This window comes from Eriocheir sinensis, chromosome 56 (assembly GCF_024679095.1).
Source record: "Eriocheir sinensis breed Jianghai 21 chromosome 56, ASM2467909v1, whole genome shotgun sequence".
NCBI lineage: Eukaryota > Metazoa > Arthropoda > Malacostraca > Decapoda > Varunidae > Eriocheir > Eriocheir sinensis.
The window spans coordinates 3,664,419-3,681,657 of record NC_066564.1 but is presented as its reverse complement, the minus strand read 5'-3'; the positions used below and the strand labels follow the sequence as shown (position 1 = coordinate 3,681,657).

The window sequence follows — 17,239 nt, the reverse complement described above, 5'->3', positions numbered from 1 at the left end:
TTTCTCTTCTCTGGTTTAGGATATTTGGCTTTTTTCATCCTCACCAGCATTATTATACTATTGCCCTGAAGGTCCAATCTCTGCATGTCCAGACAAAGCTACTTAGCTTATTACGTCTGTAAGGAGTTTGCTATTCATTTATCTCTTGACATAGAGACATGCAGAGAAGGCAACAGTCAATGGGAAGCTTTTTGGTAAATCTTGAACCTCAGTTGTTTTTGCAGTTCAGTTTCAGATCTATTGCCAAGAGGTCAGAGCTTCACTTCTCAGTTATTACCTGTTGTAGATTTGCTACTTCAGCATTTTGCTTAATAAACAAAATAAACAAGAAAATAGCTTAATTTGGGTAAAAATATGCATCATTTACTGGTTTACATTTAGTTCAAAAGCTAGTATTAGCAATACTGATATACTAAATACTCCCTAAGTTGATTTAACTGTTAATGGAAGAAGTGTGGACATTCAAACAAATATGGTATTGAAAAGAGAAGGTTTACATATAGGGAGCAAAGGTTACCCTTGTTCCTCACCTCCAGGGGACGCCAGTAATGACAGAGAGTGACTTGGCCACGCTGGTGCTGAACATGCTCATCACCATGTGCAGGTATTTCCCATCACGCACGGAGGACCAGGCAGTCATCCGCCCTCTGCCCCGCATCAAGAGGCTCCTCTCAGACCCCATCTCCCTGCCACACATTGTCCAGTTGTTGCTCACTTTTGACCCGGTGTTGGTTGAAAAAGTAAGCTCACCAAACCTTTTACTCAAGGATAAGGAAGGATTGTTAGTTTCCAGCAAGAAAATTATTGAGCCTAAACAAGTAAAAATATTCTTGTCCCCAATCTACCTTTCCTCCATAAATATTTTTTATCCACATCAAAGGAGGTAGTTCTAAGTTTAGGTCTTCTTGAATGCTTATATGAAAAATATAAAAGTAAGGTTCAATAAAGACAGTTTCAGTCAGTATCGCTTTAGAGCAGTTTTAAACATGAGGCATTTATTGGACTTCCTTCTTCTCTAGGTATCAGTCCTTCTGACTGAGGTCATGCAGGACAACACACAGATGTCCACAGTTTACACATCTGGAGTGTTCTACTTCATCCTCATGTACATGGGATCCAATGTGCTCCCCATTGGACACTTCCTTCACATGTCCCACATGCAACAATCATTCAGGGCTGAGGAGGTGAGTTGTTGGCAGTTATTTTTCCATGTCCGTTCTGTTCATGATTCCCCAAGATAAACTTGCATTATTAACCTCTTCACTACGAGCTGTCAAATCGCGCGCCCTTCCCATATCCGAGTACTATACCCGAGAAGAAATAAAACACACACTGGCTGAAATGACCATGACGCAGTATAATGCCACCGGATATGCTATGAGATTTAAATGACGCATCGGATGCAAGGGGTTAACCTATGTTTTGGGGCTTCATGCTGCTGTTATGTATGATGTCTGCATCACAGGTTGATCTCTTCTTCTGGTTCTTGTACTTACTCCTGAATGACCAATTCGTCGTTTCAACAACATATTTGGTTCCTAATTTGGTAATTTGAATTTGAATTCTCCCAAGACTATTGAAAACTCAGTTATATTCTTATTATGCAAACGGTCATAAATGTGATACCTATAAATTTCCTTATTCCACACATTTTTATGTTATTTCATTAACAATCAGCAAAGTGTGAAAGTTAAAAGGAGTTAATGCTTTTTCTTTATCAATGGTCTTATGTCCTTTCCTTGTATGGTAGATAAGGAAATATAATGAACAATAATGATTAATATTTTCCATTTTCAGAACATCGGTGGAGATATCATGCAGCAGAGCATTCTGGGCCAGATCCTTCCTGAGGCCATGGTCTGCTACCTAGAGAATTACGGGGCTGAGAAGTTTGCAGAGATCTTTTTGGGTGAATTTGACACCCCAGAGGTAATAACTTCATTATTAAACAGTTTCTGGTATGAATTAATATCCAGTCACTTCTTCCAACTATTTCCATTTTGGCTTTCACCTCTGTCACTATCAATGTATAAAATTATTTTAGAAAAACAAGCATTATATACCTTTGCCTTGCTACAGTCTAAATCTGAAATCAATCACTGAACTTTAATTGATTTACACCTGCCGTAGCACCACTGCAGGAACCCTTGACTACCTTCAGAAGTTCTGATATCCACTGCAGTATGCACCTTTTATAATTTAGCAGCATTGTTCTAGTTTAACAGTTGAAGATTATGATTCATTTAACAAAGTTCAGAAGTTTGACCCCCTAAATAACTTAGTCCTGCATTTAGTAGCTAGATTGTTCTTTTGATTTATGTATACTGTGAAATATATTCCTTGGCAATAAATAATCCATTACCTTGGTCTGGTCCTCCGTTCTCTGCAGGTTATCTGGAGCAATGAGATGCGTCGCCTCATGATTGAGAAACTGGCTTCCCACCTGGCAGACTTCACCCCTCGCCTCATGAGCAACACCCGTGCCCTGTACCAGTACTGCGCCATCCCTCACATCACCTACCCTCAACTGCAGCACGAACTCTTCTGTGACATTTACTACCTGAAACACCTGAGCGACACAGACCGCTTCCCTGATTGGCCCATCAAGGACCCTGTAAGTTGAGTCTGCCGCTTCCTATCTTCATCTTCACTGTACAGTATCCATGTAGTGTTTTTAGCATGTTTTAACTTATCTTTACAGTCATCATAATCACCACACCAATGAGAAAACACTTGTAAAATGAGTAGGAAAGATTGACCATTACAATCAGGCAACATACATATAGCTAATTGAGTGCTTATATCAGTGTAATGCTCAGCTGGCAAATTTGCTGACTTATCATCTGCAAATACTCCTTTCCTTGATACTTGTTGGTTTCTGCATGTTCTCAGTTCACATCACCCATTAAACATTATAGGATTTCACATAGCAGCTATACTTTGCACAATCTGGCCTCACAACATGCTGGTGCCTATTCCTTCAGTATCCTGTGTTTACCTTCAATGTAGTGCCCCTTGTCTCCATCATGCTGCATTTACCTTTGTTGTGCCACCATTGTCGTCAGGGTAACACATTTGCCTTTTGAATTTTACCTTGGACTCCCTTCCTAGGTGGCCCTTCTGAAGCGAGTCCTGGCGGCGTGGCAGAGTGAGGTGGAGAAACAGCCGTCCTCCATGAGTGTGGAGGAAGCCTACCAAGATTTGGGGCTGGAGCAGGAGATGCGCCATGATGATACTAAAATCCGCAAGGCTTACTTCAAGATGGCCCAAAAGTACCATCCTGATAAGAATCCTGACGGCAGAGTAAGATCACATTTCTTTACCATTTCTCATGGACACGACCTTAATCTGCTGACTGCCGTGATGCATTGAAATTTCACTGGTTAATATTACGGATATCAATCTTCTGATATAAAGAGTACTTGTTATGCTCCAGAGTTCTTTCGTAGTCATTATCTGCATGATGTATTTGAATGAGATGGCAAAGTCTTCCTGTAAAGCATAGGTTTATGCAGATGTTTTTCAGTGTTCACATTTTATCTGCAGGAGAAATTTGAGCGTGTCAACAAGGCCTATGAGTTCCTCTGCAGCCGGTCAGCCCATGCGGTGGACGGCCCGGACCCACGGAACATCCTCTTGGTCATCAAAACACAGAGCATCCTCTTCTCCCGATACAAGGATGGTAAGAAATGTTTTAACAGAAGCAGATTTCTATAATGAAATGAAAATACCCTTGGCCTTGGATACTTGTATGTAGAATCATGAAAATTATCACCACTTATTAACATTTACATGTTGGAGATCACTATGATAAGCAACTATCTTGGTAGTGCACTCCTAATATAGCGGAAAATTCTATTCAGCAGAATACCAGGTGACTGAACTAGTGCATTGAGTTTAGCATTTACTATATTGTACAGGCAACCATCTCTCTATGATCTTGAACTAAGAAGATGTGAAGGCATCAGAAGAATTGTTAAAATCTGAATTCCCCCCCCCTCCCCCTCTTTTTTTTCAGTGTTGGCACCATACAAGTATTCTGGTTATCCGATGCTCATCAAGACCATCCAGCTTGAGGCTGATGATGAGCAACTCTTCAGTAAGGAGACATCACTTCTGGCAGCTGCAGCAGAGCTCACTTACCACACAATCAACTGCTCTGCCCTGAATGCTGAGGAACTGAGGAGGGAAAAGGGACTTGAGGTGAACTAATTCTTTATGACTATAGACTGGAGTAAATGCATTAGTTGTAAGTTCTTTGGAGACTTAGAAGTTTGGCTGACTGGAGTTGACATGAATAAGTTAATAAATTCACGTGAGAGCTAAATAGTTAGGCAAACATACGTCTGAAAATATTGCTATGAGAAAAAATTGCAATTCTTTTTGTGCAATTATAGGAAGAAGTTGAGATAATGAAAACTAAACATGCCCTTTCCATCAGGTGCTACAAGGTGCCTACAACAGGTGTGTGAGTGTGCTAAATGCCAGCAGCAAGCCCAGCGATGTTGCAGTGCAGGTGTGTGCCAACATTGCCCGCTGCTACACTGCTGCGGCCTCCTTCCCCATGTGCCGGGAGAAGCTCATAGAGATGTCACACTTCATCAAGGACCTCTGCCACACCCTCTACTTCAAGGTAATAATTGACTGCTGCTAAATAACATACACAAAAAGTTCCTACTACAACCAATTTCCAACTCTTGAATATGAATAAGCAGTGTAGTACAGCTCTCTCTTGAAAGTTAGGCAAGAAAAAATATCAGTTCCAATGTGATTGCCCCTCCATACCCTCCATGAATCCCCCATATACTCACAGTGCCTGCCCTACCCCTCCCCCATGCACTCACAGGATCTTGAAATGTCCCAGTTTACCAGGGACCTTTGCCATATGCTCTCTTTCAAGGTGAGGGTGGGCTACAATGCTTCTGATTTGGCTTCCTAGACCTTGTATATTGAGAAGTCTTGTGTTATGTCCTAGTTTTGCTCAGGAACCAAGTTTGTCTTGTTTTGCTCCCTTGAAAGTTAGATGACTACCTGATGTCTTGTGAAGTTTACTTTCTTATGCTTGAAATCATATAGCCTGTATGTATAAAGCAACTCCTTTAATTATATACACCAGTATTGCCAATAACCTTCCCACCCTGCTTATATGGGGGACACATCACTGGTGTTGATAATGATTCAGAGGGTACAAAGCTTTCTAATTTTTTTCCCACACTAAATTTTGTCATTAATTTTGCATTGTTTTCAAGTTTTGCTTTACATCCTTAAACATTTTATTGTACTATTATGATGGTTTCTTTTTTTGTTTATCCTTCATTGTAGCAGATTTTCGTTGTGTGTATAAGGTTTTAAGGTGCTTGATTATATTTTTTGTTATTACTGCAGATGAAACTATTTTATAGTCATTATCATCATCTCCAAGAGCTCTTGTGTCCTACATGAAGGAGTTACAGATGCACATAAATCAAATTGAAAATTACGTTGAAGACAATAAGGTTGTCCAATGGTATTCACATATATCACATTCCATCTATCAGTTGAACCGAGGCCTGCATTCCTCCAGGCCACATGCACTAGTCCGTCTGTGTGCTAGACCCAGGATGGGTGGGAAGAGGGGAGGGCTGATTCAGAGGCTTGTAATGAATTTTTGGAGGCATTCCCAGAGAAGAGAGGGCTCCTCATGCCTGTATTTCTGTGGCTCAAAACACAGGTTTTATCATGTAAAGTGGAGGACATATTGCATTTTGTTTCCCTTGCAGCCGCTTCTTTACCATGATTATCATTATTTGCTGACAACCCTCAGCAGTTACATCTCTACTCCCAAAATCTTTATCATCATTATTTATAGTGTGAGGAGGTGAAGCCTCAAGAAACAAATGCACATCTAGAGGTGGGAAGATGCTCAGTGACATGTGCCACACTTGTAATTCATGCACACTGCTATTCAAACCTCAGTCCTGGATCATCTCTACTCACAGTATTTTCATTAACATCATAACTGTGATATACCGGAGCCCTCTGATGAACCGAACCAGTCACTGACCTCGAAAAGTTAATAGTGGTATTAAGCCACTTCAATCATTCTTCCATGCATTCTCACTTACAAATTTCTTTTTATTCTCGCCTGTTAGTTATCAATTCCCTAAAAGTAAAGCAATTCAGTGCATGTATTTTTATTTATTTATTTTTTTTCCAATGACATCACTGGCATAGATTGGTCCCGCCACTTTCATTCCACCTCTGTGTACCTCCTTCACACTCTCACATGCCTGGATTTCTACATCTCTTCCACCTTCCTTCCTTCCTTCCGTCTTTCTTTCCTTCCTTCCTTCCTTCCGTCTTTCTTTCCTTCCTTCCTTCCTTCTTGGCAGTCCCTGATTTATGAAGTCAACAAATATTTTTAGGTAATTATTTTCAGGACACTGCTTAAATAATTATACTTGATTTGCAGTATTTTTTTTTTACAGAGTGAGGACAAAGTGTTAGAAATTGTGATATCTTTTGAAATTTGTTGACTTACTTATTCTTTGTTGATTTAATTACAGGCCAGCCAGTGTCAGTAACAAAATCAGTGTAATAAGTAAGCTATGTGGAAAGAATATAAAGAATAGATATGTTTGGTTCCTAGAAGAAAGTTTATATCAGGTTGACAGGTTTGATCCAGGGAGAAAGCATGGTGTATTTCAAACCTACTTAGCTTTTATAGCAAGGCAGTGAGGATTATACAGGAGAGAGAAGGACGGTTGATTTCATCTGTATAGATCTATATAGCCTTTAACTAAGTGTGTGCGTGTGTGTGTGTGTGTGTCAAGTTATGGAGCCTCTTCACCGGGATAATTGATTTTCCTGTGACTAGGTGTTGATGGCAAAGTATAACATCCCTTTATCATTGTGCCCGAGAGTGTAAATGGGATGATGGGATAGTTACAATGGTCGAAGTTTTTGACATTCCTGAATTGTTTGCTATTACAAATTTCATGGGATTCATTTTCTCCGGTCTCTTGATAGTCCCTTCCTTTTCCTCCTTATTCTCTTTTTGAAGTATTTAGAATTTTCATGATCCAAGGATGAGTGTTGACCTGCATTGAAGTCTTCCCTTGTGCTGATACATTGCCTCTTAGCAAACCTTCCCTGCTGAGTTAGAATCTACGTCATCTGAAACTTCTGGGCAAACACATAATTGAGTCTGTACTGTGCTTTTAACATATTTAATGAAGTGTAGTTTCTCATCAATCAGCATGTGTCTTTAAAGCAATAGAATCAATAAGTATATTATAGTAAGCTTAAGGGGCTGTTACACTGGGCAAATTTTCCGTGGATCTTCGGTCAAACCACGATTTCCGCTGGCGTGGTTCTCATATTTCCATGGTTTTCTGACGTGTCCACGCTCTTCCAAAGCTACGGTAGATTTCACTGAAGGACGACGGTATTACTCACCATCATCATCATCAGCAATAACAAGAAACAAATGAGAACCACGCTAGCGGAAATTGTGGTTTGACTCAAGATCCACGGAAAATTTGCCCAGTGTAATAGCCCCTTTAGCAGGAGTTTCTAACAAGCACAAGACTGGTAATTTTGTGGGTTTGATTGCTCTTTTCTCAATTTTCTTCCATTTCTTACTCTAAATATTTAAATCCAGCTAATAGAACTAATTTGTACCCATTAGCTGACTGCTAGCTAGGGATAATCTGATAGCTAGAAGTTTCAAGGTTCATCTATGATGCTTTCCCAGAAGGGTCTATGCTTAAGCTGTATAGAGTATGAAATGCAGTGATAATTTTGTGTCCGTTATTTTATTCCTTTTTGTATGAACCCAAATATGTAGGAAGCAAATTGTTGCAGTATGTGTTGTCAATTGCATTTGTCACTTATGTCATGAGTTTTCATTTGGGTTATGATTAATTGTCATGCTGTGCTTTTCCAGTCATTGCTGCGTGTGTGCCTGGTGGGCGTGGAGTGTGTGTCAGCATTGGCCATTGACCAGATCCTGCAGATGAACCTCCTACAAGCAGGGATCCTGTGGCACCTCCTGCTCTTCCTCTTTTCCTATGACTACACCTTAGATGAAGGTGGAGTCAGCAAGAGTGAGGAGTCCAACCAACAGGTGCTTTGATATTCATTTGGAGGATAATATTTTGCCATGAAGAATCATTTAATCTGTGAAGAATGGCATTGCAAAAATGTAGTATCTCCTATTTCTCCTTTTTAAAATATGGCAAATATTGTAGGAGCTGAGCAACCAGTTAGCCAAGCTGGCCCTGTATGCATGTGGCCGGCTGGCTGGCGTGTACACCGATGAAGCTCGTGCCACCCCGCCCAATACAGTCATCCAGACGGTGCTACAGAAGCTCCTCACACCATACATCACCTCCCTCATTCCCACCAGCACATCCGAGGAGGTGAGTGGACTTTACTAAGAAATGAAACTTGGTGAGAAAAAGGAAAGAAAAACAGCAATTCAATTTTCTAGACAGCCAAGACAAGACCATAAATCACTTTGGGATGGTCTGCTGGCACCCTTTTTTAATCCTTTGTCTGGTTAAGCTGTACATACAATTTACAATATGGGTTCACAAATGTCAGCTTGTCTTATGTTTTTTCATTGTTTTGTAGATATGTATATCAGTCACTAAATATATACACTTGACTCAATTTAACAAACAAAATGGGGACTCATCTAGTCCATTACTGGAAAAAGTCTTGCATAATAATAGTGTTGTGTTTAGGCATCAGTCTTGGTCTTGGTTCGTGGTTGGGCTTCTTCATAAGTTTATAAATAAGCTTTATCCCCCATCCCCCCTTTGCAGGTGCTCAAGATCCTAACAAGCAATATGGAGACTCCTTATCTCATCTGGGACAACGGAACACGTGTGCAACTCATCGACTTCCTCTCCACCAACCAGCAGACCCACGTTCGCACCGGGCAATCTGACCCTGAGTACGGAGCGACCTTTGAGTTTGATGCTCACAAGGACGAGCTTATCATTGGCGGAGTGTTCATCAGGATCTACAATGAACAGCCCACCTTCCCTATTCAGGCATGTTGTCCCATATGTTGTCTGTGTTATCTGTGGTTTCAAATATTAAATGAGCAGGCATGGCATTCCTTACAAGAGAATAATTTTGCTAAATGATTATGTGTAATTTAACATTTCTTTTGGGGACACACCCATGGCATTATTTCCTTGTTTTTTTTCATGTTTTCATTAGTTTTCTAGTATTTTTTAGATTTTCCATTTGTCCAGTGTTAATTTTTTTGTATATTGTTTCTCTGTGACAATAGAGGGCCAAGGAGCTGACACTGGAGCTATTACAGTACATTGGAGGGGAAACTCAGTACGTCCACTCTCTGCTGTCCCTCTCATCAGCTTCTGTGTCACACCCAAGACTGGCCAGGGTTGGGGATGCTCTGAGGGCCCTGGTCAATGTCATCAAGAATAATCCCGGTGAGTATAGAGGTTTATGTATACGAATTAATCATGTAGTAAGTGTTGTCTCCATATGTAGATTCATCATACTTGCTGCCTTCTGAAAATTTTCTCTAAAGTAGCAAATGTAAAAGGAAGGAGGTTCCAAACATCCCACAGCAAACACTCTAGCACATTGTAGTGTTTGCATCCCCTCCTCTCTTCTTTCCTCTGTCTTTCACATTTACCATTGCATTTTCTATTTTGTATCCATAGTTAGTTATACTTGTATCCTCCCCTTGATAGGAATACTTCTTTGGATGTCACACATGCCGTAATGCATTTGCACCTTATATTTATTCTTCCTTTTGGCTTTCATTAGGGTTAGCTTGATTTCCATGCTGCCTCCTTTGGACAACAAGTGTAATGTACTTTATTTCACAATATTTAGTCATTTTATTTTTGCATTCCAGATCATCCCCAAACATATAGATAAAGTCATCCAAGCAGGAGTATTTAAGTCATTGTAGTTTCATTAGAAGAATGCTGTGAATAGTAATGTTGTCAATGTTGCATGATTAAGTAAATCACTTTTAAACTGTCCAACAGTTTTTTTCATGTTCTTAAAATTATTGTATATAATTGGCCACAGGACGAGATCGTAAAGGCTCCCCAGATGGTGAACGGGAACCAGGTACTATTTTTGATGCTGCAGAGACAGTTGAAGGCACGAGGGTGGTGCTGCTCCCTGGCCCAGAACTTGGTTTAGTTTCTGGAGATAAATTTTTAAAATTCCAAATTTTAGTCACTCAGTATTGTAGGAAAAAGTTTTGAAAATTAATAGGTTTTGTGTTAAACTTGTTTTATTTTTAGTTGCATCTATTATGAAATTAACATTAAAAGATATTGTAACACTACATGGCATTAAGAACAACCTTTCATTTAATATCTTGTGCAATTAACATAAATGATGTTTAAATTAATCTCAAATGTTGCTTATTAGTGTTAAATACATTGGCTAGCTTGCTTTGCGTTAGTATACTTGTAACATTTTGCACTCAGTGATTTGCCGTGAATCACATGCATACCACCCTCGTGCCAAGGTGAGGTGGGTTGGTGATGAGCTTGCTGTCAGATTCATGACTCTGCATGCTGCAAAAGCTTTTCCTCTATCATTTTGCTTTTTTGCTCTTTTTGTTAGCTTGGAGAATGCTCTGGGCTGTAGTGACTCACTAAAGTTGTTAGTGAATAGTATTGAGTGGTTTTGTTTTTTTTGTTTTCTTTGTTACTGAGTGAGTAAAGTTTTCAGATCATCTGAATTTTTTCATGTCAGGATATTTTTTGTATGTGTGATTTTAAGTAGGCACTCCAAGGTAGGTCCAAAAGACACTAATTCACATGCTGATATAACATGGCTTCTGTATTTAATCATTAACTCTAACCTTTTTCATGAGTGAGTCATTGTTTGAAATATGGATATGATTACAGTTACTTAGTTTGCTAATTCCTATCCACATTATCAGGCACAACTAAATAAAAAATCAAATAGTAAAAGAACCTGGTAAATGTAGAATTGACTAGAATTGACAGTATGTGTTCCAAGTATTGTACAGTGAAACCTCTTCATGTCTGCATTATAAATAAGTCTGCATGGCAAAAGAAATCGCAATTTTTTTCGAAAGAATTTTATATAAAAAAATTATACAGATAATTTTTGAATTTGTTTATCTGAACTGAATGAAAGTCAGAGAATTTTCTTTTAAGTTGGCATTGTACCGTATATTGGAGATCCAAACTTAGCATGCTTAGCGAACTTGACGTTGTGACAAGAAAATGGCCAAAAAAGAAGTCTTTGATTAGCAACGTGAAGGCTATTGGTGACTCATTGGCACCCTCCAGGCTATGGCAGCTTGTGGAAACCAGTCTCAGCCATATCGTGACCAAATCAAACTCATGTGGAACTGAAAGAGTTTGTATTAAGGACTGCCTGTATACATGAGTACAGTCAGTGTGAAATATGAAATGTGGAGACAGGCTGACAGTGGGATGGATTACATGGATAAGAACAGGCACCCAGAGCGGGGGGATCTTTTAACCGCTGTATCTCAAAAAATATTTATCACAGCTACAAAACAAAACCACCATTGGAAAGAGGAGGCCAAGATCTATAAAATTGGATTATGTAAGCCTCTCCTGCGAATATACAGGCACGTTCAGGGGGTGTTTTTTGCTGTGAGTGTGACTTGTGCTCGCAGCGAGCTTTTAGCACCACAAGCAAGTGACACTAGTGCTCGCTCTTTTAACCTCAGTATCTCAAAAACTATTCATCACAACTAAAAAACAAAAACACCATTGGAAAGAGGAGGCCAAGATCTATAAGATTTGGTAATGTAAGCCTCTCCTGCAAATGTACAGGCACATTCAGGGGGTGTTGCCTGTGAAGACGTACATTTATGTGTGCGCGATGGTCAGCCATAAGGCAACTACTAAGTAGATCTCTTGATGATGGGGTGCTGGCAGGGCAGTATTACCAATTGCAAAATTTACAACTATTTGGTCAAAATATCAGTCATGTGATAGGTGAAGCTATGCAAAAATGCCGCTATATTGGTCAACAGCATCCACCAGTTGCTCGTCCGTAGATTTTCCACGCTTTTCCGCGCTAGGCTGATATGATTTTCCACCAAATTTTGTGGAAAACCCACTGAATTGGCAATGCTGTGGGGTGAGAAATAGTGTTGGAACACACTCATACATTGGAAATTTGAGTGTGACTGGAGCTCGCAGCAAGTGTTTAGCACCACTGGCAAGTTATGCTCATGCTCGCTGTGCGCGTTTAGCAATGAAAGGGTTAATTATGGCTGCCTTCAAGAATAAAATACTAAAATTGCTGGAATTTAGAAGCATTCAACTAAGTTTTTACATTTTTATTTATCTATTTGTTTATTTTATGCAAATTGTTATTTCCATAAAATACTTACCGATATTATTTCTTGATTATTCAGTTATGAAAATTAGTTGCAGCTTTACAGATTATTTGTATGTTTCTTCTTTTTTTTTTGAGACATCAATGTGTCTGGAAAACATTATAACTAATGACCTTTTGTCCTTCCAGGGGTTGAGATGCAGTGCATAGGGCACTTTAAGCTGCTGTTCTCCCTGCTGCGCCTGGAGGGCTGTGTGGCCGTGCAGCAGAGTGTGTTGGCCGTGGTGGAGGGAGTGACTGGCAATGCAGAATGTGTCAGTGATATTGCTGCCTCAGAGGTGAGGAACGTTTTTTTCAACACAGCTCTACAAACTTTTTTTTTCGGTTGTTTTGCATTCCAGTCATTTTAATTATCAGAAAACTTTTCATAAATGTGCCTCAGGGTTCATTTACACTGTATGACTTATCTTTGGTTCATTTTTGAATGACTCATACAGAGCCTAATTTTATTGGTACTGGCATGCACTAAGTTTCAAGACATCCTGTTTGCCTGATGCGAGTTTCATGACAAATCCTAATATTTCGTGATTAGACTTGAAAATAATGAAGTCATTTCACACAAAGATCGGAAGCCAGTTATCACCTTCACTTTTACCGTTTATCTTCATTATCTCCTTATTGGTTTAAATATCACATCTAATTTTGATCCTACCTAATAAAGTACCACATCATTTAATGTTTTAATCCCTAATTTTCCAGGCTGTTACATGGGTTTTATTGCTTACATAAAACAGGTTGTATATTGAAGCTAAACTTACTGTTACATTGAGCATAATTACTCCATTCATTTTAAGTATACTAATAGTGCTGGAGTTGGCTGCATAAAGAATGATAAAAGATGAAATTTTGCATGAATATTTTTTTATGCAAATATATTGTTTTTTCTGTGTGTGTGTGTGTGTGTGTGTGTGTGTCTGGGGAACATGGTGAACCTCTGTTCTCTCAAGAATGAGTGAAATACTAAAAAAAATCATGAATTACAGCTGTGGGTTCAGTTAATAAAGGAACCAGATATGATTAGCACTGGAGGAACACCAGGCTCTCAGTTTATCTCATTTTACACTATTTTGTTCTATTTATTATTTTCTTGAAAACTACTTGGGCAAATTCTATGAAATTTGGCCAGAAGTGGTTTCATGCAACCCCATACAACATCATCATCATCATCATAATCGTTTAACGTCCATTTATTCCCTATGGTGGGGTTGGACGGGATATGAGCCTCCTCCACTGTTGCCGGTCCATAGCCATTTCTTCCGTGGTGTTCAGCATCCTCATATCTTCCTCCCCATACAACATATAAAAAAATTGCAATCAGCTAATTATGAATATTCCCATCCAAGTAAGTGGCAGCTCCTCACCTCAAAGGAATCCACCTGGTGTATTGGTGTGTTGCAGGTGCTGGTGTACTTGATGCTTGCTCTGCACTCCCCTGCCCTTGTGGCTGACCGCCTAACTGCCCTCAACATTCTCCACGCCCTCATGTCCAACACCAAGATCGTCAAGGAGGCTCTCAATAAAGGTACTACAGATTGCATCACACATTTTTTGCTATGGTGTATCAAGTAGAAAAAGGAGCATATTTTAACCTGGTAGCAGCGGGGATCATGTTTCTTAATGGTCCCTCCAAGCGAGAAAAATGAGAAAAAATCACCTCTCACACAAACCATTTCATAATATATATCAAAGCATTTTTGATCAGATTATGTATCATCTATTTTGGGGGGTTTATATCATGGCACAAATTTGGCCTGTTGCTGCTACACGCTAAAGCCACAAATTTGGCCCATCGCTGCTACACAGTAAAGCCACAAATTTGGCCTGTCACTGCTACCAGGTTAAAAGAACTTGAATGAAGAATATATTTTCAATTAAAAGGTAAAGGTAATGTTATAGCTGCTCGTGGCTGTGGTGCTCATCTCCAATCCGTCGGCCCTTTGAGCCTGTGGTAGGTACGAACCAGTTACCCCGGGACATGGACGAGTGTGAAATCTGGGATTGCCACAGTTTACCTTCTCTAGGTTTCCCCAGGTACCCATTTATCGACCAGTCTGAAAGGGAGGATGAACAGGGTGAGCTGCACGCTGACTGCCCGGGTCAGGATTCGAACCTGGGCCCATAGAGTAGTAGCCAGGCATGCTGACCACTAGACCACAGAGGTTTATAGACCATGTAGGAATAGGGAAAATAGCTTAAGAGATATGTGTTAACCCGGTAGCAGCGAGGATCATGTTTCTTAATTGTCCCTCTAAGCGAGAAAAATGAGAAAAAATCATCACTCACACAAACCATTTCATAATATATAACAAAGCATTTGTGATCAGTTTATGCATCATCTATTTTGGGGGGTTTATAACATGGCACAAATTTGGCCCATCGCTGCTACACGGTAAAGCCAGATTTAGCCCGTCGCTGCTACCGGGTTAAAGGAATGACTTTGTGTTACAGTCATATGCTACTTCCTTAGTTGTGTCCCCATGGTATAGTGGCCAGCATGCTTAGGTACGAATCTGCAGGCCTGGTTTTAGTCCCAGTCAGGAAAGTCTGTGCACAGCTCCACTCAGTTCTTTTAACTCCCATTTGTGTTGGTTGATAAATGGATGCCTGGGGAAGGTAAACTGTGGTAATCTGGATATCACACTTGCTGGGTGCTCCAAGGTAATGGGTTCTTACCCACAATAGGCTCAAGGGTCAGAGACAGTGATGAGTGCCTACACAATACATAACTCAATGTATGTCCCCAACTTTACCTTAGAAAGAGTTTCTCAGGTATATCTGACTTCATTGATAACAACAAGCAAATTTATCAGTTCATATCATACCAAGAAAATATTAGATTCTTCAATCATTTGAAAATTTCCCTTTTGTCCAGGTGGAGTTATGTATCTCCTCAACCTTTTCTGCTCCTCGGACGAGGGGGATGTAAGGGAGAAAACTGCCGAGTTAATGGGAAAAATGACATGTGACAAACTGGTTGGGCCGAGGGTGAGGCTCATCCTCCTCAAGATCCTGCCAGCAGCCCTTGTGGACCAAATGAGGGACTCGCCAGGCACAGCTGTTCACATGTATGAGGCACAACATGAGAACCCTGAGCTGATATGGACAGATGACTCAAGGGAGAGGGTGTCAACAGTGGTGGCTCGCCTTGTAGAGGAGTGAGTAGTCCTGCATGATGCAGTGTCACAACTTTTCCTGTGCATGAAGACGTAAAAGGTTGAGGTTGTACTTTTTATCATGCAGAACACATGAAAAACTAACAACTGATATTTTGAAAATTTCAATTTGAAAATTCATTTCAGTCATTAGATAGGTGGAAGTAGTTCAGTGGAGTAATTTATTATGTTTTACAGAATCCATGTTCAACAACATGAAGATCCAAATGTTGTGTGGAAGTTCCCCGAGGACGTATCATTATCTTCCACTTCTGGGGAGGTGGTGGTAGGAGGGGTTTACCTGCGCCTTCTGGTATCAAACCCCACGTGGGTGCTGCGGAAGCCCAAGACCTTTGTATCGGATCTTTTTGACGCCCTACTGGATCAGATGAACAAAACCAATGATGTAAGTGAATTTTGGAAGAAAAATAGTACATAGCACCCTCATGCCTTCATAGCACAAAAATTCAATACAAAGATCCTGTTTAAAATGATTCCATCTTTTTCAGGGTGACACGTTTGAGTTGGTGTTGAATGCAGTGGTGGCAGTGATGACTGCTCAACGTTCTCTGCTTGAGTACCTGCCTCAGCTCGGCCACATCCCGAGGGTGGTGGGTCAGCTTCCCTCAAAAAATGTAACTGTGGTGCGGGCTGCCACACACGCCACACACCAGTTCACCTGTAGTCAGGTATGTTGCTTGGACTATTATTAATGGTGCAGGCAGAGCAGTGGCAATATCGGGAGTTGCCTATTTTCTTCTCAGTGGCTGCTCATAAGTTGCAAAAGTGCTGAACTTCAGCAGTTTTCTTTTTTAGTATCCTCAAGTTTGTCTATTCACCCCACTTATATAATTGAGGGACAAAGGAAGAATATGATGTGCAAAAAGTGGCTGCCTGATCCTGCACATTAGCATGATGGATGTTTGATGTGGAGATGAATTTATCCTAAAAATAAAGTTTTGCAAAACAATTATGGAAATTTTATTTTTCAGGTTTGCATCAATGTCCTTGAGGGAACAGAAGTAGTGGCTGGCCTGGTGTCTGCCATGAAGGCTCGACCTGATGTGGTTGGGGTGGCCTGTGAGGCCCTCCACAATCTCTTCTCCACAGGGGAGGTGGCAGCTGCAGCCTTTATTGATCAGGGCCTCAAGGCCAATGTGATACCATTCCTCCTTTCCCTGCTTGGCTCAACACTTGATGCAAAAGTTCAAAAACCATCCTCAACTAAGGCTCAGATTGTGGTTTGTTTAAAAACAATGGCAGCATCTCCTCAGCATGCTGAAGAGGTAAGTTTTAACTTTTTTTATTACATCTGTGCAGCTCAGGGCCATGTCAGTGTTTATGTATTCCACTGCATGTTTTAAGAAGCAATGAAAAGAGATATAACTTGAGTGTTTGAGGAGGTTGAAGTTGGATACTGATATCTCACTCATTTTTTTGTTTAAACACTACTCATAATTATTATATGTAAGTCCTTTTCAATGCATCATGATATATTTGTTGGTATTGAAGTCAAATGATAACAATGATTACATCACAGGGTGAAGCCTGTCATACTGTTTTGTTTGAACTTTAAGTGAATACAGGATTTTACTAGTGACCAAAATCATTGGGTATTGTTTATGATAAGATATAAGTTATGCATCATGTTCTTGATTTCTTTTTCAGCTACATTATCCATGGTGTTCCAC

At 40.1% G+C, this 17,239-nt stretch overlaps 1 protein-coding gene across 6 annotated transcripts in view; it reads left to right on the top strand.

The window, feature by feature from the left end:
* The window catches only part of LOC126984171 (dnaJ homolog subfamily C member 13-like), a 38,412-nt gene that overhangs the window by 16,013 nt on the left and 5,160 nt on the right, over nucleotides 1–17,239 (top strand). For 4 of the 6 annotated variants that reach the window (XM_050837591.1, XM_050837587.1, XM_050837588.1 and 1 more), the window contains 19 exons: nucleotides 537–740; nucleotides 1,020–1,184; nucleotides 1,798–1,929; nucleotides 2,390–2,614; nucleotides 3,112–3,303; nucleotides 3,547–3,682; nucleotides 4,019–4,203; nucleotides 4,442–4,633; nucleotides 7,928–8,107; nucleotides 8,232–8,402; nucleotides 8,811–9,041; nucleotides 9,287–9,449; nucleotides 10,063–10,104; nucleotides 12,526–12,674; nucleotides 13,795–13,918; nucleotides 15,269–15,551; nucleotides 15,747–15,954; nucleotides 16,058–16,237; nucleotides 16,541–16,834. In XM_050837591.1, coding sequence (XP_050693548.1) covers nucleotides 537–740; nucleotides 1,020–1,184; nucleotides 1,798–1,929; nucleotides 2,390–2,614; nucleotides 3,112–3,303; nucleotides 3,547–3,682; nucleotides 4,019–4,203; nucleotides 4,442–4,633; nucleotides 7,928–8,107; nucleotides 8,232–8,402; nucleotides 8,811–9,041; nucleotides 9,287–9,449; nucleotides 10,063–10,104; nucleotides 12,526–12,674; nucleotides 13,795–13,918; nucleotides 15,269–15,551; nucleotides 15,747–15,954; nucleotides 16,058–16,237; nucleotides 16,541–16,834 — 3,456 coding nt within the window. The remainder of the gene's footprint in view (nucleotides 1–536; nucleotides 741–1,019; nucleotides 1,185–1,797; nucleotides 1,930–2,389; nucleotides 2,615–3,111; nucleotides 3,304–3,546; nucleotides 3,683–4,018; nucleotides 4,204–4,441; nucleotides 4,634–7,927; nucleotides 8,108–8,231; nucleotides 8,403–8,810; nucleotides 9,042–9,286; nucleotides 9,450–10,062; nucleotides 10,105–12,525; nucleotides 12,675–13,794; nucleotides 13,919–15,268; nucleotides 15,552–15,746; nucleotides 15,955–16,057; nucleotides 16,238–16,540; nucleotides 16,835–17,239) is intronic. The other 2 variants (XM_050837592.1, XM_050837590.1) reach the window with 1 other exon arrangement.